The sequence below is a fragment of the Sitophilus oryzae genome, unplaced genomic scaffold (assembly GCF_002938485.1).
Source record: "Sitophilus oryzae breed Bouriz unplaced genomic scaffold, Soryzae_2.0 scaffold_111_pilon_pilon, whole genome shotgun sequence".
Taxonomy (NCBI): Eukaryota; Metazoa; Arthropoda; class Insecta; order Coleoptera; family Curculionidae; genus Sitophilus; species Sitophilus oryzae.
Window position 1 is genome coordinate 8,240,657 of NW_022145749.1, and position 23,807 is coordinate 8,264,463.

Below are 23,807 nucleotides of genomic sequence, written 5' to 3' on the forward strand. Positions count from 1 at the left end.
GGTTATTCTGTCATCGATAATATGAACAGACATCATTTAACAGTAGAGGAAACAAATCAAGCCATTAGGTACTTCTTGGCGGTGCGCGACAGATCGATGTAGCTGATCGATTTAATGTCACCCAAAGTGTAATTTCGAGACCTAAAAACTGGTTTAATGAGACTGGATGTTATGGAGAGGCATAGTGAGGATAGGCTAGGGAGGACCGAAGCTTACTGAAAGGAGCTAGGATGGATCCTGCAAGAAACTGCACGTTGCTCAGCCAGAACCTTTTCGCTGCCAGCAGAGTACGTATTACCCCTCGGACGGTCTTAAATCGATTAAAAAATAGATTTACATTGCTATAGGCCTATAAAACGCCCTCCGTTGACCTCAGGTCATAACGTTTGCTCCGGTGTAATTAAATAGCTAACTGGAATGATGAGTGGCATACTGTGATGTTCAGCGATGAAAGCCGATTTTGTCTTCGTACTGACAGACGTACAGTTCGTGTGTGGAGACCAAGAAATACAAGACTTAACGATCGATATGTTCAAGAATATATGTTCAAGATAGAACCGTAGAAAATTCCACCCCAGACCATTACACCTCCACCTCCAAAGGGATGCAATGCAATTGTATGTCTGTGAAGGTACAATGACAGGTGAAATTTATGCTGACGACCTCATTGATAACATGGTAAATGATTATAGAATGTAATACCACAAGATGTTTCAGGAATACCGAAAATACAATAATATAGAGGGTGTTCCATTTAAAAAAAGTCATCCAGATCCTCTTATACTTTTTTGAGCCACCCTATAGAAGTTAAAATATTTTCCGGAAATACATCCTCATACATACTTTAGGTTTGCACTTAAACAAAATTCTCAAGTTTTTTATTCTAGGAGTTACAGATGCCCGACGCACTATTGTCGGACCCTGTATAGGTATTTTATGGAAACCCCAAGTATTTCATGAAATGTCTAGGTAAAATATATAAAAACATTTAAATTTCACATATTGCCCGAATTCGTTAGTCATTTTATAGAATACCTAGATTTTATACAGGATGTCTTAATTTTGTACTATTTGCCGGTAACATATGCCTAAGGAATCTGAAGCAGTTTTGGTAAAGCCATATTTTAAAAATAAACTTACAATTCCCTGAAGTCGTGGTTGGTTTAGAAGCATCCTCTGTATCTACCGACGAAGACGAATCAGGTTTTACCACTAATAAGGAGCTCACGTCTGTGACAAATGAGTATTTCAGAGCCAATCTGTCAAAAAATATGTTATTAATTAAAACCTTTGAATAAAAAAAAATCTTAGTTTAATATAACTTATATCGAATGAAAAAACAGTGTCCAGTTTTGTTAAGAGGTAGTAAATAACAGAACGATATTGTGTCCGAACCCTGTATAATATAATGGAACACCCTGCATATTATTGCATTCGCAGATATTCGCGGTTTTATATTTCATAATGGCATTTTCCAGAGTAAATTTTTATCAAAGCCACCCAATGATTTTTCTCTAGTATTTTACCGTTCAAAGTAGTGATGTGTCGGTATTTGAGTAACGCGATTTTGGAACGGTATTTTTTTGTAACGCCGTGTCGCCTGTTACTGAAGAACGACGATCATAATGACGACAAAATTATAAATTATTTATAATTTGCAAATAAATTATTTATAATCGTTCTTAAGTTAGCTTGAACCGTAGGCGACGGCGACGTGTTCGCTCCAGCCATGGCGCTCCTAGAGTTGTAGTTCCCTGTCGCGTAACTGCTGTAACTGGGCATCCACAAAACACATACACAAGAAGTGCTAGCGCCTTGCTAAATATTGGAAAGTGAAATTGACGTTTAAATTTGACACTGTTGACAAGTCTACTGCTACTAGCGCCCCCAATATCGCTTGTAGGAACTACGGACTAGATTGTCACGCATGGCGGGAAGTTTAAAAAAATTAAAAAAAGTTATTCTTCATTTATTTTTAATTATGACATACATAAAAACACAAAAAATACACCATTTTTTAAAAATATGTTTAATATCAATATCAAATATACAACAGAAATTAATTTCACCGCCATAAATTAATAAAATTAAAAGAATAATGTTACAAATAGATCAAGAGATAAAATTAATTATATCAAAATTGAAAAAAATGGCGTCATAGATGGCTTAGAAATGAAGATATATATCATAATTTTCAAAGTAAAATTATATGGGAAATGTCATCGATCATCATTTTTAAGCCAACTGGACGATTATTTCAAACATACAAGCTGAGTTCGTTCATAGTGCTCTGATAAATCTAGATAAACAAAGAATAATAAATTAAAAGTATTTCCAGGGGAAAAGAGAGGAAAACCTGTATCGTCTCTGATATCTGTCAGGGTATTGTTGAAAGTGTCATCTTTTTTGCTCGAAGTTTTCAGGTCGATCAAAAGATGACATTTACACCAATACTTTGCCGTAACTTTCACAAATATCAGAGAGAGTACAGGTATTGCCTCTCTTTTCGTCTGGGATGCTTTATATCTGTTCTTTCTTTGTTTTCTATATTTCTCAGAGCATAATGCCGAACACGACTACAGTATATAATAATTTCAATATCCTAAGTGGAAAGAAAAAAGATCACCTTCTGTTTTGTACTATGGTTCCTTTCTTCCGATGGCTCATCTAGTTGATATTTAGGAAGGTATCCATAAAATATATATTTTACTATCGGTCCTATCCCTAAATTATGGGCTACCAAAAATTATTTTGTCTCCTTTCAACGCACACTTTAGAAAGAAAAAAAGAGATGAACTGTAATACTGAAAGAACGTCAAGGTTTTATCTGTCACCTCGTCAATAATTTATCGGTAAGGAAGATTCCTAGAAAAAAGCTTGTAGTGAAGTTTAGAACCATTGCCAGTTCTCCCATAAGAAGTGTCATCCACCTGTGGGCATCGACGCTCGAGCTCGGCGGCGCGGCGGCCTACTTCTGCTCCAGCCGTCGTGCTCCTAGAGTTTTAGTTCCCTGTCGCGTACTGTAGAGATGGGCAAAAGTAACCGGTTTTTGAATAACCGGTATTTTCCTCTAAAATAACCGGTTATTTAAAGGTAGTTTTTTCACCAGTTAACCTAATAACCTTGCATTACGTTCAATAACCTATAGCCGGTTATTTTTTAAAAAATCGTACTTGTTTAAAACAAGTAACAATTAAATATTAGCTGTTTGAATCGTAAATTTCGAAGGAGCGAACGGCACGGATCTTCCAGATATTACGACGATAACGGGAGATCCCGCTCCCGCTCCCAAAACGAAAATATATGACATCAAACATCAAATGTCAAAATTAAATCAGGCATCAGGCGAACCCTGATGATAATAATCAAAACAACGGCCAAATGGCCCTGACAGGTCAGGCCGTAAAACAAAGTACTAATGGCATAGACTACTACTAGCCACCAGCTAGCCAAGTGATACGAACCTAACTTCAAATAGATTCTCTAAATTCTATATTTAAATTTTAACCGACTTTAACGGATTTTCAACGGTTCTTCAAAAGTCTTCCATGGTTTCGCCCAGTTTCACCCACGTTTCACCGTAAATATATTTTATTTGTAGTTTGAAGTCTCTCTTGAAGCTTAGACTAAAGAATACAAAATTGAAGTTCAAATAATGAATGAAGTTAATCTTTCTTTATCTATTCATTCAGTCTCCTTATTTTTCTTTGGTATTTGATTAAAATAACTTGGTTGTAGATTGTAGAACTTGTGAGTTCAATATCATATCCATGTCTACTCAAAAAAGTGAGGTTAGCATTTTTGTTTAAATTCATTTTGTACATATACATACTTACATTGCTACAATCTCTATTTAATCATACGATTTAACTAAGTTTATTATCTAAATTTGAAGTAGACCTATGGAGTGTAGAGGTAAAGTAAACCTATAGGAAAACTAAATATTTAGTTTTGCTAGGTTAGGTTATTTGGATAACCGGTTAATTTGTGTCGGTTAATTTTGTCAAGTTATTATTTTTAAAGATAATTCCGGTTAACCTATAACCGGTTTTTACCAATAACCGCCCATCTCTAGCGTACTGCTGTAATTTACGGCTATCGACGCTCGACCTCGGAGGCGGCTTACTTCGTTCCAGCAGTTGCTGGAGCGCTGCTAGATTCATTCGAGTACCGCGCATCGTTCAGTGAACATCGCAGCTCTCATAGTGTTTTCGCGCTCGGTAAGTGCTTCCCTACATCACAAGCTTGCTCGACTCTTCAGAGCAAGCTCCGCTCAATACGGCCCTCTCCAAGGGTCGTTTCTCCTTCTTCCCAATCGCCTATCATGGCAAGCCTAATCACCTCAGATTAGAAAAAACTACCATAGATTCAGATTCCATATATTCAGATTCCAAACCCATTCTATTCCCTGTCGATCGCAAGATCGCAACCCATCCTGAACCTTTCATCAGGCTTGATCGGTCAAGGGATTACTCCCCTGACGAAATTCAAGACTTAATCTACTCTTATCATTTCTTTAGAGAAAAGAAAAATCTAGTCCGTTCAATTCTTGAGCGCCATAAAATCAGTCACAATGTAATAAACTTCAGTAGAAACGTGATCAGTAAAAAGACGAGTCAGGCCAGTACTGACGAGTCTCTTGCATCATCACCAATCCCAGAGAAAAGTTAGCCTCAAGGGAGGCTTCCCAGCTCGTCCACCATCCTCACCCTGCACAACTTCAGCAGGTGCAAATCCCGATATAAAAGCCCGATTGCCTGGAACGTCAGGTCCCAAAAATCGTAAACCCTCCCGCTGTTGCTCCTCAAACGCAACAGGCGTCCCAACCCAAACCCCTCCCTGCTGTTCTTCAAACACAGCAGGAGCCTCAACCTAAAATTCCCCCTGCTGTTCCTCAAATGCAGCAGGAGCCTCAATCTAAAAAAGCAAAGGGCCCAAAAAGCCTCCCCAAGTCGTACTTCGTGATACTCGTCTCTGGATGAGCATCACAAGAACTTTCAAAGAGCAGAAAATCTGCTTTTCCGAAGCAAAAACTGTGCCTCTCGGCATTAGAATCACTTCCTCTTCTTCCGATGACCATAGGGCCATCGTCGACTATTTCAAAAGCAAGAAAATACCCTTTCATACTTATTTTTCCCCTGATGACAGGGATCTTAATGTTCTAATCAAAGGTGTTGAAGTTTTTGTCGACAACTCGGCAATAATTGAGGACCTTACTTCCCAAAGCTTCGAGGTCAGAGAAATGCATCGTCTCTCACGAGACGGTATTCCTATGGCCATCGTCAAGGTCAGAGTACACAAACACCAAACCCACATCTTCGACACCACGCATGTGTGCTCGCTGAGGGTTCGGGTGGTGACGCCGAGGCGCGGTAATGGGGTACGTCAGTGCCACAATTGCCAGCAATTCGGCCATGCCGCCTCGAACTGCTTTGCGGCCTCGCGTTGCGTAAGGTGCGCCAAATCCCATCACACCAAATCCTGTGATAAAGAGGCTGATGCACCTGCAATTTGTTCAAATTGCGGAGGTCCGCATCCAGCTAGCCACAATTCATGCCCAAAAAATCCGAGAAATCGTAATCCCAATACTAACATCCTTAGTCAGCCGGAACAATACTAGCCTTCAGGCACCAACACTTCCCTTCCCCAACACATAAGCAGGAATAAGAGCTGCCATTCTTCGGCCGCTGATTCCTCGGAGGTATTTCGAATCCCACACTGTCTAGGGGTTATTTCTATGACTGTCTCTCTCGAGATGGTCATGGAAATGATCACTATTCGTCTATAAAAGATTTTTAAACCACTCCCTCACAAAAAAAAGCTTCTAGGGATTCGTTTTCGCCTGTAGCGATTGGGTCGGTTACTATTGGCGTTGGTGCTCCCATCGCCGTCGCTACGTTACTTTTGAAATAGCGATTTTTGGTATGTAAGCATGGTATAAAATAGCGTTGTTTGAAAGATGAAACGTAAAAGCAAATAAAATAAAATGAAAATTTTATTTGCTTTTATATATTTATATAAGTTTTATTGTTTATATCTATTTTTAAGGTCTGATGATGGCTGGAATTGCCGAAACCGGTCACCAATAAATAATTTTTTTTGACAGTGGTTTGTGGGACTAGGTAGGTAGTATAAAATAAAAGTAGGTACCAATGCCAGAAAACTACATAAGCGAGGACCGCGACACTTAGGAAGTTGGACCCTCGATTACAAAATCGCGGTATTTTGTCGCGGTATTTTTCTGGAACGGTCGCTATTGTAACGCGACTCATGTGGAACCGGTATTCCCGTCACTAGTTCAAAAGGCCATATAAAATAATATTGCGTGTATCTACAAAACCATTAAAAATTTTGATATACTTTAAATACAACATTTTTTAACTCTTCATCTAATAAAAAATAATATGCCGGGTGTCCCATTTAAACAAAAAAGAAAAATTATTTTATATTTTAGAAAGTTTAGTGTAGAATTTTGAACACCCTGCATGATTGAAGGTTACGATATTTATAGCAAAGTTAAGTATATACCATCTAAAGTAAATACCTAATATAATAGTTTTGATTTCAAGACAGCTTTTGTATTTGTAATAATTTTTTAAGCAAGGTTGAAAAATATAGTTTTTATTTATTTATTAATATCTTTGACATTATCGAAATATATTTACTCATATCTTAAGATTATGGAAAGTAATCTGAAAGAAAGCCAAAAAAGCAATAATATACAGGGTGTTTTATTTTAAAAAAATCATCCCAATATACTAACACATTTTGAGCCACCTTATTGATGTTAAAATATTTTCCTGAAATACACCCTAGTACATACTTAGGTTTGCACTCAACCAAACCAAAACAAAATTCTAAGTTTTTATTCTAGTATTTACAGATTGCCGAACCATTGCACTATTGCCGAACCCTGTATATTAACAGTGGCATTATTGCAAATCGAGAAAATATACTATAAAATCGTTTGTTGTGCAGCATGCGGTAGATCTCGGTCAAAAATCGGGTTCCTTGGGCTCTACTATTAACGGTATTTTAAAAACTAAATAGTATTTACCTTAAGGCTTCTTTGGTAAGATCTTTGTCGTCTTCAATTTTACGTTGCTCTAGAAGTTTTTTTATAGTCAAATAAGCCCAGAGTCGTTCTAGACTGTTAGCAACTTTAGAAACAACTGGAATAAATGTAACTGGACCTCTGCAACCCATGCCTTCTACAGGTGGTGATTTAAACATGTTTCCTGTAAAAATATTACAACTAATATGACGTAATTATTTAATTTAGATCGAGTGAAAAACTAATTTTTGCATTTTCTCTTAAAAAATTGACATTTTGCGAGTTTGGTGCGCCATTTCTATATGTTAATTTTTCCTTATACTAAGTAACATTGAAAGTATTTGTAAGTTATTGAATTTATTATTAATAAAATATTTTATTTATTCCTGTGCAATATTAAAACTTTTTTATTTGTACATAAGTTATGTTGATAAAATATAATAATAAAAAATGCAGAAAGTATCTTAATGTTTGAAAGTGATAAATGGTTCATTTTTATAGATTTTTATATAGTATTCTCTGATGGTGGCAAAACCGGCGGAGAATGCACCAAGACTATATTGGTTTGGTACACACAACACTTACTTGTCAGTCCACTTGTGTATAGTTCACCACCACCAAACAAGATGGGAAAATGTATTCTGGTGACGTTTGTAACTTCATCGCTGTATTTGAAATTTACGTCAGACAGTAGGGGTGAGGATATTTCCTTGTAAAAATCTTGCAGCTGCATGGCGGCATCTGCAGCCTCGTAAATGTGTTTGGTGAAGCCCTGATTTCTCAAGGAAAGCTTTAGAAGAAACTCTCTATCGGCTCCATCGCCAAAAGACAAACTGAATATTGGAACTTTGTCTGTGTTGAGTTCAGAAATCTGAAGCAAGATATTTATCAGAATTGAATATACAGGATGCCCCAGAAATAAGTGCTGATATTTTAAGGGGTGGTAGATCTGGTCAAAAGAAACATATTTTCCCTTTACCATTTTTAAAATAAATTGATAATAACCGAGTTATTTAACTTAACAAAAAATTTGCGCCGGGAGGCACGTATAGCCGCCCATACTAAAATATGTTAATAAAAAGTTGGTAGGCAATTCTTTTAGTTTCAAAGTAAAGGAGTTTTTCCAATTTTGGTCCGCGGTTATTTCCCCTATCCGCCACCTGGGGTCGCGTCCGATGGGAGTTTGGAGTTCTCCACACGGATTTTCTCAAAAACGAACTACGGAAACACGGAATATATCAAAAACTGCGACTTTGACTGATTTTGATGTTATTACGAATTTTGTTGCAAATATTATACCTAATCTTAAATTGAAAACCGCGTTTCGCTAGCTACTGTAATTTTAGAGTTACGATTTTTTAAAATTTTTAACCCCCTCCCATACCCCCTTACCAACTCCCCACCCCCACCAAAAACTAATAGCCAGATTTTCTGGTGCCACAGTATTTTTGTGCCAAATTTGTTTAAAATCGGTTTAGCGGTTTTTGAGTTATCGTGTATTTGTGAAACACTGATGACACACATCACATGTACATGCGAGAGGTAGCCGACGCTCTGTATAGAGTATGGCACTGTAAAAGAAGAAGAAGAGTTATCGTGTTACAGACGGACAGGCAGACAGCCAGACAGACACCATGAAAATATTTTGTATTTAGATCATTTATGACCCAAATACAAAAAAAAATCACATAAAATCTTCATGGGCGTGTTTCTTGGGTCGAACTAACCAGTTCAAATATCTGCACTTACTTCTGGGACACCCTGTATATTATTAGAACTTTTGGCATCATTTCTATACACCACCTTAAGTACTAGAAGGGACACGAGAAACGGTGAATGGACTTCCCCTAGGAGATGCAAGACCTTGTCGTTGGTGGGGAAGCTCCTTGTCAGGTGCTGGCAGAATCTCCTCTAGCACTTTGGCTCGGTCCAAGAAGCATCTCACTCATTGTCTTGTCTCTGGCTGTAGTGGCCAGGGAATTGCACCAAGACATTTAAACCAGGCACCTTCTACTGTCTGTGGTCATGTCTCGCGGGTAGAGGGTGTGGGGGGGTCTTGGCTTAACCGCCTGGACCAAGAGGAGACAACCTCACCAAAAACCTAAATCCTACGATGGCGGGACCAGGTCAAAGGGATGCGTGGCTAGATAGGGGACTAGCCATTACTGGTCTCAACCTTGGGGCATCAGGGGGCACCCCATTGTATTTACCCCTTACTTCTACATGCGGGGCTCTGTAGAAGTGGACTGACTTTCCCTAGCGACTCGTGGGAACACTATGAGCAGTAATAAAAATAAAAACACCAACACCACCGGAGAAGCTGTGGGGAAACCCCCTAGCGACACTGGGAACAGGAACAATGAAAGTTCCAGGGGGTCAAACCCCCCAAAGAAAACTACAGGAGAGGTGGCTGACACTTGCGCGGGACCGTCCTGCGCTAGTGATACTCAAGCTACCACCTCCTTTAGCAAGGGTCGGGAGCTTACCTCTAAACCCAACAGGCGACACAGACTACCGTTTAGTCTACCTGGCCTGGGTCAACCAGGCGGGTTGGACGATCCGCTGAGAGTGGGTCTTAGCGGAGCAGAAGCACGGAGATACCTCCGACTGCTCCACGCAGGACTTGCTCCAGAGGAAGCAAAAGAGAAAGTACTCTCCATAGAGGGGAGGGTAAAGGAACCAAGAAACAGGCCGGCGCATCTCCACCAAAGGGCAAAAGAGGGAACGAAAACCTTTCACCTCTGCTCCGGCAAGAAGAGAAAAAAGCCAGGATGGAAAGACGTCCAACACCGAGAGGCAAGCAGGGTCATATCACCAGCTTTGCCTCTGTTGCTGGACAAGTGAAAATGGCAGTGCTACCAAAGGATTACCCAGAGGTTGTGACCACCGACCAGCAAACGGCTCTAGAAGAGGCGATACTGGACGAAGTAGTGGCGATTGGAGAGCAACACAACGACGGACAAAATATGGGTCAAATGCGATTTGCGGGGATTCACTTTCGGGTGGGCATGATTGGTTGATAGAAACGGCACCTAAACTTAAGAATTGGCAGGGGCCGGGACTGGTTGCTCTGAAGGGAGAAAACATCCCTAATGAGGCGACCATCACGGTCTTTTTGCCAAGGAGCAAAGGGAAAGACACCACCTACCTGCTGAACCTTTATCCAGGGTCAGAACTCCGATGTAAGGACGTCGTATTGGCGAATCATCAACTCGAGGGAGGAGGGCCACGGCCAAGTCCTCACAATAGGAATTGACCTCAAATCCAAGGAGGCAATAGAGAAAGAGGATACACTCTTTACTATAGATTCGGGACAACACCGGTATCAGGTCTAAGAAGAGACCAAGCTAAACAGGTAGAGAAAATGGAGACAGATCCTCCAGCCTCTACCTCACAGGTACCTCAGCCGAAGACTAGCTCCTCGACTGTGAAGGGCAGGGAGGGCCAAACCCCAACCGTGGAAGCGTGTATATCCTCGGAGAAGGTTGATGGCCACTTCTCGGAGGAGGAACTTCCGTTGTCAGAGGAAGATGAGGAACACCCTATCCCCTCTACAACGGGAGAATTCTCACACACCCCAGTAACCTAAACCAGGTCCAAAGTCCTACTCCAGCCCCTCTTCCCACCCCAAACTTATCCTTTCTCTTCCTTCCCCCCCACATGCATGGGATATCCCAAATAAACCCTGCACCATGCAAAGGGTCTTCCGCCACAATAGCAAGACTCTTGAGAAAAATCATTACGCAATGGTACTAGCCCAGGAACCCTGGGTGTATCAGGGACAAATTAGAGGTTTGTCTGGAAAAAATTCAAAGGTAATATATGATAACAGGCAGGAATTTAGAGCCTGTAGTCTTACTTAAGAAAGGACATTAACTACACATGTGTTTCAGAATTTACAACCCGAGATCTTGTTCCTATCATGGTTCAGCATAATATCGAGGATTGCAGTAAAGACATCGTGATTGCCTCTGCTTACTTTCCGGGTGACGGGGAGGCACCGCCTCCGGAGGTACGGGAGCTCGTGCAATTCTGCAGCCAACGGCGACTACCTCTGCTATTGGGATGCGACTCCAATACACACAATGAGGTATGGGGAAGCACTAACACTAACACTAGAGGTGAGTGTTTACTTGAATTCCTCTTAGCATGCAATCTTGAAGTTCTCAATTATACGTTTGTGACAAAAACCCCCACGTTTGTGACAAAAACGCGGGCAGAAGTGTTAGATTTAACAATCGGGAGTGCTGGTGTAATCAGTTACGTGAAACAATGGAGGGTCTCAACGGAACTCTCCCTATCAGATCACAGAATCATCGAGTTCAAATTAGGAGAAATCACACTCCAAACAGAAACTCGAAGGAATCCAAGAAAAACAGACTGGGACATATATAACACCAATCTCGTAGACAACCTAAACCGTATAGATGCAAGTAGGGCCAGAAACCATCTGCATCTAGAATGGTACGAAAGGGAAGTCAGCGGTGCAATATTGGATGCATACGAATCTAGTTGCCCCGCAAGTAAAGGCATACAAAAAAGTAACAACAAGCCCTGGTGGAACAAGAAGTTGGCCAATCTTAGATCGGAGGTCCGCCGACTCTTTAATAGAGCTAAATCCAGTGCCGAATGGCAGCTCTACAGCGAGAAATTAACTGAGTATAATGAGATAAGAAGAGCAAAGCGGTCTGACTTTAGATCCTTTTGCGAAAACATCACTTCTACTCCTGATGCAGCTAGATTACATAAAGCTATGGCCAAGAGTGGATCTATCCTCAACATGGCACTTAAGAAATCTGACGGAAGCTACACGGAGGGAGAGGAAGAGAGAGCAAATCTCCTACTTTATATACACTTTCCAGGTAGCATACCTATTGATACTCATGTAGCTCCCACTGAACCCCACAATCCTTGCAGGGAAGATTGGGAAGTGGCCAAGCTAGTAATAACAGAACAAAAACTGAAATGGGCGATCGACACCTTTCAGCCCTATAAAGCAGCAGGAGTAGATGGGACCTTTCCTGCCCTTCTAAAGGAAGGTCAGCAAATAGCTACTCACCATCTACTAAGCATTACAAGAAGCAGTCTAGCGATGGGATATATACCAACCACATGGAGAAGAGCAAAAGTAATCTTCATACCCAAAATAGACAAAACTGACTGGACAAATCCCAAGTCATTTAGGCCTATTAGTCTCACATCGTTCATACTAAAAACGCTGGAGAAAGTAGTTGACAACCATATTGGAGAAAATCATATAAAGGTTAAACCACTGCATGATAGTCAGCATGCATATAGAACGGGCAGATCCACAGAAACTGCTCTGTGCCAATTAACGGAGCTAATACAGACAAGTCTGAATAGCAAAGAAATAGCAATTTGTGCCTTCTTGGATATTGCGGGGGCGTTTGACAATATACCACATAAGGTGGTCAGGCGATCTCTAGAAACAAGAGGGGTGAACAGAACTATTATTCGCTGGTTTTGGGAGATGCTGTCAACACGAGAGGCTCAGATGGGTACCAAAACTGTAGCTGTTAAAACAACGCAAGGAACTCCACAAGGTGGAGTAACCTCCCCTTTGCTGTGGAGCTTGGTAGTGGATGAACTACTAGACGAATTAACTCTAGCGGGAATACACTGCATTGGGTATGCAGATGACATAGTCATGATCGCTCGGGGGAAACATGAAGGCACCCTGTGTGATATTATCCAAAGACGACTCCGTATCACTGAGAGATGGTGCAGGACTGTCGGGCTGTGTATCAACTCAGACAAAACCGCGATAGTGCCATTTACCAGAAAGTGAAGTCTGAAAAACTTGAAAAGAATCCAACTAGATGGAAAGGAAATACTGCCATCACAGGAAGTTAAATATCTGGGTATAACCCTGGATAGTAAACTCATTTGGAACAGGCATATTAAGAACACTACCAGCAAAGCCACAAAGGCTCTCATGATATGCAGAAGACTGGCCAGAAATAGATGCGTAGGCTGCTCCCCTAACATTTTGCGCTGGATGTATACCATGATAGTAAGACCCATGATTACTTATGGAGCAGTTGCCTGGTACACAAAGGCTAGAGCAACGGACGGCAAGGCTAAACCTATGCAAAGTCCAGAGACTAGCATGTGTGTGCATCACAGGAGAGCCATGAGAACCTGTCCAACAGCAGCAATGGAGGTCATTCTAGATCTAACACCACTGCACATTGTCATTGGTAGATATGCCAATGCGAAATGATTAGAATGGTCACTAACGGAATTAGTACTGGGAGAATTGTCAGATCAGGGGCTTGGAACACCCTCAAAAAGGAAGTACCACTCCTGCAACTCCCAGTGGACGATATGCCAAGAACGTACAACTTTGACAAACATGTCAATGTAGTATTGAGCAATAAGAAGGATTGGAAGAGCGAAACGCTTGCCCATCAGTTAAAAGACCATACCATAACTTGGTATACTGATGCTTCCAAATCCAATACGGGAACAGGGATCGGAGTGTTTGGGCCGAGAGCTAATTACTCCGAACCAATGGGCCCTAGTATCCTACAGGCAGAAATCTACGCTATCGAGAGATGCGTACAACTTATCTTAGATAGGAACTATCGGACACAAGAAATAGCCATCTTATCTGATAGTCAAGCAGCGTTAAAGGCGATCAACTCAGTATCAATCGATTCGAAATTGGTCAAAGAATGCTTAGAGAAGCTGAATAAATTAGGCAAAGAAAACAAAGTCCTCCTACACTGGGTGCCTGCTCACCAAGGGATAGAAGGCAATGAAAAAAGCAAATAATCTAGCTAGGAAAGGAGCGGAACACTCCACTCAACTGGACCAGAACCGTTCTGATACCAGCTTCCAAGTGGTAACCAACTCAAGGCGGAACTCAAGAACTTGGAAGATTCCATCCGCAACCTGGAATGGAAATCTTGCAATGGTCTAGGACACACTCGAAGAAGTTTCTGAGGGCTTATGATCAAGAAAAATCACAGATCTTCTGGGTCTGAGTAAGAACAATCTTCGGATTGTCACGGGTTTTAACAGGACACTGTCTCATCAATGAACACCTCAGTAGATTGAAACTAAGAAGAAACGGCGAATGCAGATTCTGTGGGGAAGATGGTGAAACACCAGTACACCTCATCACTGAGTGCGCCGAGACGACAACCATTCGTGCCATGAATTTTGGTACGACTGATATTGGAGATGGAGAACTACCCTCTATAAAACCGTCCCAGATACTGGCTTTTGTCAAAGCCCTGGGACTGTATGATGAGTTATGATTCAAGAAAGGGGGACACAATGGATCTGTAAGGTCGAAGTGATTAACCCCCCTCCCACTCATTCTAAATTCTAAAAAAAAATTCTAACGGTGAATGGAAGTGGTGCTCGAAAAAAAGGAGAAATCGTTTTTTTTAAATTTATGTTTGCTTCATTAGATCCTCGCAATTAGTGGAATAAATTAGTGGTTTCAATTACACTTTATACTTTTTACTTTACGATGATTTGCAATGTTTAAAAAACACAATTAAAATTAATAGAATATCTATAGCAACAGCTTCTAGTAGTCAGTTGTATCCATAGAGAAAGCCTAATATTTGGCTTATAAAACAATGAACTTTTGATGTCTAACCAAATTTTGTCTTGACGGATGATAATCAAAGGCCAAAATAACATTTGTCGTAAATTTTGAAGTATAATTAGTGGGAAAGTTAAAAGTTTGTTAACTTTTTCCACTAATTAAAAATCCCTACCACAAATTTTGACGTTCTGAATGCTTACATATAATTTACAGGAACAAACTTCTACGTTAATTAAAACCACTAATTTATTCCACTAATTGGGGGGTTCTGAATGAAGCTTAAAGTTTAAAGCTTCATTCAGATCCTCGCAATTAATGGAATAAATTAGTGGTTTCAATTACGCTTTATACTTTTTAGTTTACGATCATTCACAATGTCTAAAAAACACAATTAAAATTAATAGAATATCTTAGCAACAGCTTGTCGTAGTCAGTCGTGTCCTTAGAGAAAGCGAAATATTTAGCTTATAAAACAATAAACTTTTGATTTGTAACCACAATTTCTCTTAAGGGCTGATACTCAAAGGTCAAAATGACATTCCTCGCATATTTTGAAGTATAATTAGTGGAAAAGTCAAAAATTTGTCAACTTTTTCTACTAATTGAAAATGACTACCACTAATTAAGACGTTCTGAATGCTTACATTGAAATTAAAGGAACAAACTCCTATGCTAATTGAAACCACTAATTTATTCCACTAATTGTGAGGTACTGAATGAAGCTTAATAATAATTAACTAATAAATATAATATATTAATTTGTACCTTTGAAGTGATAATGTTGGTATCAGTTTGTCCCACTGTAGGTTCACCATCAGTCAGGAACACAATGATAGGCTGTTGGCTGTCATTTTTATCACTTTTAGCTATAATTTGAAGACCTAGTTTTAGGGCAGTTTGAATATCGGTCCCACCCATAGCTTCTAATTGCCCTATAATGCGCTTAGCGTTATTGATATTTTCTTCTGTAGCTTTGAAAGCAGGTGGTAAGATATTATCCTAAAAAGTTAATAAAACAAGTTTAGTACCTTTATTCCATTTGGTTAGTTATTTCATAGGCCCCCTCCCTCACTGTGAGCCTATTCAGCCACAATGCCCAGTTGCCAGTAGACCCACTACAGCTTTGACTGTCTTTGTGTCTTTGCTTATCATATCTGTCGTGAATTTTAGCGAATGTTCTACTACAAACTTTTAGTCTGTTTCTGCCCTGGTGAATTTTTCCACCATTCGATTCTAGAGATCTGTTGGTCATCCACCATTTGTTGAAAAAGTGCGATATACAGGGTGGCGCACCTCATTCGCCTCGGTTGATTATACGAACACGGAAAGATGTAGAAACAATTTTTTTTCTAAGTATATGTAAAGAGGCAATGTGCATAATTTAAAATTATTTTGAAATGTACAGGGTGTGTCAGAACTAAGATCCATACTCAAGTTATATTTTTTTTCTTATGGAACACCACGTATTTTATTTCATTTTTGGATTCTTGGACATAAAATAAGGCATTTATTATAAGGGTTTAATATGTTTAAATGCTTTGGTTTTTGAGATATTTAAAGATATTTAAATATGCATGCTATAATAAAAAACTTTGTCAACACCCTGTACATTGCTTTTCAGAGTTAATTCTTCTGCTGACTTTACTAAAAAGAATATTGCTCCCTTAAATGTATACAGGGGTATTAAAAATTAAATTTAAAATTAAATAAAAGTAACCTGTTATAAATTTAAATAAAGTCCATAAACTAATGCCGATTTTGAAAATAGCTGCTAAGTGTCACTAGAAAATTGCCATAGCGACACCAGCCATCTTGATTACAATTTTATTGAAAAATTGATTTTTATTCAAATTCTGAGCCAGATAGGTATAGGAAACCCTAATGTAGTTTGAAAGAGCATTTAAATCTGCTTCGACTTATTTAAAAAAATACATAGTGTTGCATTTGAAATAACGAAGTTTTTATTTTTTTCTTAATATTTAAAATAGACCAGAAATTTTTGATACCCCTGTATACATTTAAGGAAGCAATCAATTTTTTTAATGAAGTCTATTTCTCTGGCTTGAAAGTTAGCACAAGAATTAACTCTGAAAAATAATGTACAGGGTGTTGACAAACTTTTTTATTATAGCATGCATATTTAAATATCTTTAAATATCTCAAAAACTAAAGCTTTTAAACATATTAAACCCTTACAATAAATGCCTTATTTTATATACAAGAATCCAAAAATGAAATAAAATACCGGGTGTTCCATAAGAAAAAATATAACTTTGGTATGGATGTTAGTTCTGTCAAACCCTGTACATTTCAAAATAATTTTAAATTATACACATTGCCTTCCCACATATACCCATAAAATATTTTGTTTCTAGATCTTTTCGTTTTCGTATAATCAACCGAGGAGAATGAGGCGCGTCACCCTGTATATACATACAAAAATGCGGGATATAGGTCGCGTCAAGGTAGCGTAGCCAATTTTAAATATAATTTTAACTTACCCTTTGAATTTCTGGTAAAGGAGGATTCCTTATTGGCTGAAAGATATTTTCTCTTGATTGCTCCTTATAAGTCACTTCTACGGTATGTACATTCCAAACTAAAACATCGGAATTAAACTCAACAATACTGAACGTATCTTCTGGCTTGAGTTCGCCTAAAATACTGTTCATCGCTTCTTTAAGTTGTGTAATTTTTCTTCCTAAAAAATAATAAATGGTCACATGTTAGTGTATATTATATTTTTAAGGTCCTTTGTATCCAAAAAAGGTAGGTTTTCATGTACAAAAGATGAGAGTACTTATTTTCTGTGTAATTAACCCGGAAGTTATTATTATAGTTAAATATTATGTCATAGTATAGAGAAAAAAGTAGTACCACTTTGCCAAATAATTTCCGCCAGTCAAATACAATTCGGCAGATTGTTGGCAGCATGTAGATCGCTTCAGTTGGGATCCGTCATTCGGGACATATTCGGGATGCGAGGTTCTAAAGAATCTTCAGAGCAGGTCGGATTACCGAAAATTACTGTGTTTCTGGGAGCACCTATGGGTGATGCTATGCTATGTTGCATATTTTATATCATAAAATTTTTAAAACATAATCCCATCAAAAAGATAGAATGTAAAACAATGCCAAGTCTCGCAACACAATTCCTCCGCTATAAAAAGTTGTGAGATCTCATGTAAAACCAAGTCAGTGTAATTTATTTAGTCTCTCTTTAAGCACCTATTCAACAATTTTGTTATAAATTGTTAGTATCAATATTAGTCATCTTTATTTCTATCTTTTCAGAGTGCCGTCTTCATTGTTCATTGAAGGTTGGCAACTAGGGAATGCAATCCCGCACCAAAATATCAATCCCGCAAACCCGCCGGATTAAAGCAATCAATCCCGCGGATCCGCAAAATTGCGGCACTGTAAACAATAGTCCTAAATGCTACAAAAGGCATTATATATTGATATAGCGTGTATCTTAAACTAGCTGTACAGAAATTTTGACACCGATGTATACAGGGTGTTCAAAAAATATATTTAATATTAAATAAACTTAAAATTTATTATAATTTATCTACTTATTTTATAAATAAAAATATTATTCTGATTGAAGTTTTTTTTTAACTTGTGTTAGTTATCTGCTGTTAGATACACTCTATATCAATAATTTTTTGGCATATGCATTATGTACAAAGCTTTTTGTACCATTTAGGGCCATACGTATGACTAAAAATGCATATTTTTCGAAAAAACCTCGTATTTTCCTTAAAACAAAAAAAAATAAAAAACCGATCCATTATTTTTTTCTAATTTCAATACAGATTCGTCGTACTTGGTAAAAATTTCGATTTTTTAAAAATTGTAAATTTGCGGTAAAAAAGATTCTTGATCAAATTTTCACACTCTTATAAAACACCCTGTATACAAGAATTCGCTAAATATATTTTCGAAAACCACATCAGCATCTTAATCACAATAGATTCATCTAAAACATGGTCCAAACCGCATCCCAAAATCTTTTTTAGTTTAAGAGATATTCAACTTCAAATTTACCCTAAAATTTTGCTTGTTCCAATAAATATGTCCGGCAATTTATTTGACGAAATTGTCCACAAGTACTAGTTAAACGCTTTTCTTCACTTACGCACATACGCCAGAAAGAAATCTAACAACTAGCCTGTTTGTTTCACTTATTTTTAATGGCCAAGCCGTAAGGGGAATCCCCCGGGTTCCGAGCGTCGACGCATCCATCGGCCCGGAACGAAGCGGTTTGATCTTAATCGAGATCGATTCGGTTACCCAGTAGTAATGTGTTGATCCCGCGGATCCCGCACGGTAAATCTCGCAACTTTGATCCCGCGGAATCTCAGAGGGATTTGCGGAATTACATTCCCTATTGGCAACAATCTCGGCGAACATCTGACGATCTTGGGCAGCTCGAAATAACGAGTGTACATCCATACCCGTCCAATCTCTGATGTTTTTCAACCATGAATGCTTCTTCCTACCTATACCCCGCTTGCCCTCAATTTTTCCCTCCATTCTCAATTTTAACAGCTCATCTACTTCCACGCATTATAGGACCCAGATAGACTGTCTTACGTGTCTTGGCTTGTCTTGGCAATGTGCACTAATTCTCTTTCGCATTGGGCTCGCATCAGCACCTCTTCGTTTGTGACATGTGCCGTCCAAGGTATTTTGAGAAGTCTACGAAGAATCCACATCTCAAGGGCTTCTATTCTGTTAATGATGTTAACCTTTAGAGTCCACGATTCACAGCCATACAACAAAACCGAGTGTATATAGCACTTCACAAACCGGTATCTAAGGCTCAGACTTAGGGTGGCATTACACAGTAATGGCCGCATCAGGTTAAAAGTGGCTCTTGCTTGCTCGATTCTGGATCTAATTTCTGTTTCTGGATCTAGGTTGTTGCAAATCCAGGTCCCCAAATATTTTAATTTTTCTACCACTTCTATTTGTTTTCCATATATACTAATATCTATGGGCGCCTCTGGGGTTTTTGATATTATAACTATTTTTCTTTTAGTGGTATTTATTTTAAGGCCGTAACGATCTCCGACTGCAGTGAGTTGATTTATCAAGCGTTGGAAGGCTTCTGGACTATCTGCTAGTACCGCTTGTGGTAGCGCGGTATCATCAGCATATCTGTTGTTAAGTGTTACAAATACGTTCGGAGTATAGATTAAATAACATTGGTGATAAAATGCAACCCTGTCGGACACCTTTTTGTATGTTTGCTGGTTCAGTTGTTATATTGTTATATTTTACTACAGCGGTCTGATTTATTTCTATAATTATTATAATGACTTGGCAATTGCAATGCACGGCACCATAATTATAAAAAAGAATAATCTACTATTTCGATTACTAAGTAAATCTAAACGGTGCACTTAAGAATAAAGTTTTTTAATTACTATAGAATATCATATATCGTGCAATTACCAAGTCATTATAATTATTATAGAAATAAAGATGACTAATATTGATACTAACAACTTAAAACAAAATTGTTGAATAGGTGCTTAAAGGCAGACTAAATAAAATAAACTGACTTGGTTTTACACGAGATTTCACAACTTTTTATAGCGGAGGAATTGTGTTGCGAGAATTGGCATTTTTTTAGATGCAGAAGTAGTATTGCTTGTGGGATCCTATACACGGTTTGTAGGTTTTATCACATTAAAAACATTTTCTTACAAATTATCCTTTCAATAATCTACAGCTATCTCTTTTTATAACTGGCAAAGAAGCTCTTGTTTTAAAATATTGGAAAACCTCGTTCTATGTTTTTTTCTTATTTATTTCCTTTTCTAATAAACACATGTCAAAAAAGATACGGAGCAGAAAGCAAGTATATTTCTTATTTTAAAAAGAGACATTTTTCTTAATACTACCCGTGATTTAATATATAAACAAGGATACTACTAATTTCTTTGTACTATGGCTATAACATACAGTGCAGTGCAGTGGCGAAATACCCATATAGGATTTTTTTGGAGAAATGAATCCACCTCATAGGTATAGACATTTTTTATAAGATACAGTATGTCCCCGGATTTACAAGAGTAAAAACTTTTTTATTATTAACTTTTTAAGAAAAATGTATTCTTGATAAAAAGTTTTGCTTATAAAGAATGCATTTTTCTGTTATTAATAAAAAAAATCCTCTCGTAAAGACAATCCGGGGACATACTGTAGATAATATAAACAAAATGTAAAATTATTTTAAATATCCAAAATAACTCATGCATGTTTACTACAAATCTTTACTTCATATATGTAAAAATTATAATTTTTACTACAGGTATAGTATTTGGTTATAGGTAAAATAGATACTATGTTAAAAACTTACCACCCATGCTGCCACTGACATCTAAGATAAAAATAACTTGTTTGTGCAATGGTGGTAAATTTTCTGGAGCAAAAAAGTGTATAAAATATCCACTTTCATCGACTAATATCTGAAACAAATTAGAAATTAAATTACGCGACACCATTTACAGTTCGAAGAAATTTGAAAAATAAATTTTAAGAAAAAAAACTTTTTTAAAAACAAGCTTTTATTTAAATACACTAAAAAGAAAAATTCACAGATTTTGCAACATGCGCAACCATCATAGGCGTATTGAAAATACCAGACACAAAAGTCGGCGGTGGTCGGCAATCATCTGTTTTTTACATTTTATATTAACCTGTGACGTCATTTGGAAGAGCTCAATAGAAATATGAAAGAACTAAACCTTGTTTGGAAAGCAATTTGAGGCCATTCGTGCCATGAGTATTCTGGCAATCTATTTTTCAAGTTTGTGAAGTGGCCGCTAAAATTCTGCTTAGATAAGGGCTACTATGAATAATAGCTTCATAATCTTAAGAAAATTTCGGACTTTTTTTTGTTAGAACCATTTTTTCCCTATCTGCTAAAATAAAGTGGTGGGGAAGGTTAGATCTTGTTTTATTTAAATATTTAATAACTCTGACTGGATGACCGGAATCTAACAAGTGAGGGCTCGTTGAAAAGAGCGTTTCGTACTCTATATAAACCATATAAATGTGATATAAACAATAATGTCAAGGTGTATTACTGGTTGCATAACTGCATACTGCTAAAAAGTCGGGGCGTGCTCTGAGGAACCTGGCGCATTCGCCAGAAAGTAAAGAAAATTATAGAATTCTTTAGAAAAATCTAGAAACAACCGCCAGGGGGTAGGTAAGGCCCGATTTTCGTGTGTACGAAACGTAAAATAAGATGTACTGAATAAAGACAGAAGGCAAGTATTTTCCCAAGCGCATGGATCTAGCGTCAGATTAAAGTAGATTATGTTGTGTTGTATTTCGTATTTTGGCTCTCAGAGTGAAACAAAATAAATTAAGCGATTCACTCCTATACATGTAAACGCCGACCTAAGGTTTTGTTTGCCAGTAGGGTATATTCGAGATACGTATAGTGAAGAAATTGAACCGTTGGAACAACGTTAAATAATTTTGATATTTTATTTTATCGTGATGGCTTTTTATAAAAATGAACAATTTATTAAAAAAAATATTAATGATGAAGATGGACGTGTGCGGATTCATGAATGGTCACGATCACGGTCACTACACTATAGAAATGTGAGGTATGTATATACATAGAATTAATGGCATTAATTTGCAATAGCACCTGGAACCCACAGTTTCATTATGGAGCCAGATTAAACCAATCAGAATGGTATTATGTTGTCGTAAAAGTTCGAATATTGGTTAAACGTAAGGTTACTCACGTAGGAGCCCGAAATATGCAAAAATGTCAGTTTAGGGTTAAGTATAGATTAGGCCTATATTTTTTTATTAATGCAAAACCAACTAAAACCTAATTCTAATCTAACCTAAACTCACTCCCCTTTTACATATTTTGGGCTATTACCTAGGTATTTCTAGTGTTTAACCAATATTCGAACTTGAAGAGCAATCTGCCGTACAAAAAATAAGTAATAATTACTGTAGATAAAAATAAATTAAAATATAGTTCCAGGATAATTTAGTTTGTAACTTCTTTTCATCTGTACTCTGATCTGGAAAACCGTCACAACCACAAATATACATAGGTGCCCATAATATGAGTAGCGGTAAAGACACCTGGCGTTCAAGGAACAGCGAACCTTAAGGCCCCCGACCTACGATGGACAAACGACATGGACAATGTACCACCGTCAGTTTGAAGCAGCCGCCGCTGCCAATGGATGGACTGACCAAGAGAAATAGAACATTATACCTATGCATGAAAATTTGCTACCATTATATTTTGATAGTTGAGTTTTTGAAATTATTATTTTATAATTATTATTTCTTAAACAAAACAGACCCACAATAATTCAAATCTTTATGATCCAAGACTTCCAAGAATTATAAAGTAATCTCACGTCAATTTTTCACAGTTTTTTTAATTATTGCATGCTTTAAATGTTTGCAAAGTTAACAAAATATTTCTTTTGAATACCTTGCAATTGATATATTTGCTATTTAATATTATCAGTTCCCCCATTAAGCCTATTTAATATTATCAGCTCTGCATCATATCCGAAATTCAGATTGTGTGTGACACAACGAAGAGTCAACGTGCAACGTGAACGACAAGAAAAATGGCAAGTAAAAAACTTGTAAAGTCTTAATTACTAATTACACAGTCCTTCCCTTGAGTTCTCCTGCCTAAAATCTATATTGCCTTTTCCTAAGATTTTAAATATAAATGATTGAAACTCAAGTTTACCACAATTTAAACTTAAGATAATTATTTAATTATTAAATCCATAATTATACTAAAATATAACACTTACGAAGTTTCTAAATATTAACTATTTCTACTTAATCCAGTAGCGTAGCGTAGGCCCTGCAGCACCCGCAATGGGGCCTCGTGATTTTGTTTACTAAATACATATATATGTGAACAGCGTCCCCTACAATTTCCAAAAATATTGTGTTGATTTATTTTTAATGTTTTATTTTTATGTTCTTTATTATTATTTTTTCTAGTTCTAGTTATTATTTTTTCTAGTCTATAAGTTTTTTGTTTTTATATATTTTAAATGACTTGGATATACGTACATAAAAGCGATACCCGATGTTTTTAGTGTCGTTTTTATTTTAATATAAGGGCACCAAGAAAAAAAA

General features: G+C 37.6%; 1 protein-coding gene across 16 annotated transcripts in view; it reads right to left on the minus strand.

Annotated features, from left to right (window-relative positions):
* LOC115885251 (inter-alpha-trypsin inhibitor heavy chain H6-like) overlaps positions 1-23,807 on the minus strand; it is a 99,254-nt gene that overhangs the window by 52,993 nt on the left and 22,454 nt on the right. For all 16 annotated transcript variants that reach the window (XM_030904114.1, XM_030904107.1, XM_030904099.1 and 13 more), the window contains 6 exons: positions 21,013-21,121; positions 17,141-17,340; positions 15,405-15,638; positions 7,640-7,925; positions 7,058-7,238; positions 1,141-1,259 (listed from right to left, as the gene is read on the minus strand). In XM_030904114.1, the coding sequence (XP_030759974.1) occupies positions 1,141-1,259; positions 7,058-7,238; positions 7,640-7,925; positions 15,405-15,638; positions 17,141-17,340; positions 21,013-21,121 (1,129 nt within the window). The remainder of the gene's footprint in view (positions 1-1,140; positions 1,260-7,057; positions 7,239-7,639; positions 7,926-15,404; positions 15,639-17,140; positions 17,341-21,012; positions 21,122-23,807) is intronic.